The sequence below is a fragment of the Diplotaxodon limnothrissa genome, linkage group LG11 (genome assembly GCF_057381915.1).
Source record: "Diplotaxodon limnothrissa isolate DT_005_m linkage group LG11, D_limnothrissa_male_GT1.1, whole genome shotgun sequence".
Classification (NCBI taxonomy): Eukaryota; Metazoa; Chordata; class Actinopteri; order Cichliformes; family Cichlidae; genus Diplotaxodon; species Diplotaxodon limnothrissa.
In genome coordinates this window covers 25,194,436-25,196,265 of record NC_140606.1, presented here as the reverse complement: position 1 = coordinate 25,196,265, position 1,830 = coordinate 25,194,436, and the positions used below count along the sequence as shown (strand labels likewise).

General features: G+C 39.4%; 1 protein-coding gene across 1 annotated transcript; it reads right to left on the bottom strand.

The window, feature by feature from the left end:
- On the bottom strand, nucleotides 1-1,569 carry LOC146622831 (uncharacterized). Its single transcript, XM_085365440.1, has 4 exons — nucleotides 1,045-1,569; nucleotides 801-962; nucleotides 596-691; nucleotides 1-309 (listed from the first exon to the last, which is right to left on the bottom strand). The coding sequence occupies exons 1-4, from the start codon at nucleotides 1,552-1,554 to the stop codon at nucleotides 1-3; spliced, it is 1,077 nt and encodes a 358-aa protein (XP_085221566.1). The 5' UTR covers nucleotides 1,555-1,569.
- Nucleotides 1,570-1,830: the final 261 nt, after the last annotated feature.

Sequence of the window (1,830 nt, the reverse complement as noted above, 5' to 3'; positions counted from 1 at the left end):
CTACACAAGCTCATTTTTTAGTGTCTGCAATTTTGGTTTTAGTTGCTTTCTCTCATCGTCTAGCTTCAGCAACACTACTTGAATGAACTCAAAAAAGCCAGTACACTTCTCAGGATAGCTCAGATGCAGAGCATAGATTAGCCCAAACAAACACACCAGAGCATCAGTCCATGAGTGATGAGTCATAACAACCTGATCTTCAAGTACTATGAACACTTGGCGTGGTGAGAAAGGAACTCCTCCAGGCACCTCCTCTTCATCGACATCAGCAACCAGAGCAATTGTGGCTTCATAGAACTCAATTTCCTCCTATAATACACAGTGCACAATTATTCATCTGTAATACCTCTGTTAAAAGTATAAATACAAATGGTCAAGCACCTTTCTTCAGTTTTTCAAATTCTATATATCATAACATGTTTTAAATTGACAGTGAAGGTTCATTTTTCATTCATCCAGTCAAATCAAGGATGAAAGAAGTTTATAAGTCATTCAACTTCACGTCTTCAACTTTCAACCCAAGTCCAGATGACTTATAAACTCCTTTCAACCTTTTTTAAATTCAAATGTGCAAATTATTGTAATACCCAAGTACCTTGCATGTTTTGAAAATCTCTGAAGAATCCTCCTTGAGGTACATTGGTAGGCCGGCCAGAGCTGCTGTTCTAGTTGCATAGATGTCGTTTTTGTCCTAAAAACAAAACAAATAAATAAATAAAATAAAGATATATATATATATATATAAACATAACAATGGCAACTGCCAAGCAAGCAGAATAATAATTAGTATTTTTAAATACCTGTTTTCCATATGCCAACAAAAGCTGCTCCATCCTTTCACCGACCCGTCCAGTTTTCCTCTTTTTGTAAAGTCCAATCAGCTGAGGAGCATAATCATCCAGTGCAGCATAAAACACATGTGGCAGATTCTGATTGGTGATCCGATGAAATTCAAAGTAGAGCTGAGGAGAATTCCAAAAATATTATAAGCAAAACACAGCATACTATATGAACAGCAAATGTTATATACGTAGTTGTACTTACCTGTGTCTCATGAAAGAGTGCTGGCCATCTGTCCTTGAGCTCTGATACAGGAGGAGAAGTGGTGACAATCTCTTCACGCCGGAGGGCAAAAGTGCGCATCATATGCTGATGAATGAGAGGGATGTCTCTTTCTGCTGAGGTCTTCTTGAACTCCTCTACCATCTCAAGTCTTCTGGTTTCCAGAGACTCCCTTGTTTCTCCAAAAGGATAAGAAGGAAGGAAGTTGACCTCACCTCTCCTAGGTCTTTTAATATTGGCCCTTGGTGAAGCTCCATCTGGGTTTGTTCTGCTGCGCTTTCCAGCATTCACAGCAACATCCATGATGCCAGCTTTAGCCAACTTCTTTCTTTGGTTTCCCATTTTATATCTCAGGCTATTCTTCCACCCTTCCCACCCAGTGTCAGAATTCCTCTCTTTCAGACAGGGGTGTTTTCTAACTAAAGCTTCTGCAGCCTTGCCAATTTGTGTTGTACTAGGGTATGCTTTTAGTTTGTAGATTTCTTCCCCCATTGTCTCAAGTATGTTGTGTTTTTGATCTCGTGTCAGCGTAATTACTTTCCCATTTTTATCAAATGCTGCATTACCCTCTCTTAATACATGTTCCACTTCATAAGAAAATGGCGGAACAATAAAAACTTCTGGCCATCTACTAATACGTTCTGGTGAATCTATGGTATCAGTGCTATCAGTCTGAAGGATTGTGTCATCAGTGCTCGTTGAAATCCGGTCCAGCTCAACTAACCTGACAACTTTAACAGATGCTACAGCTGGCAGGTCTTCTATTTT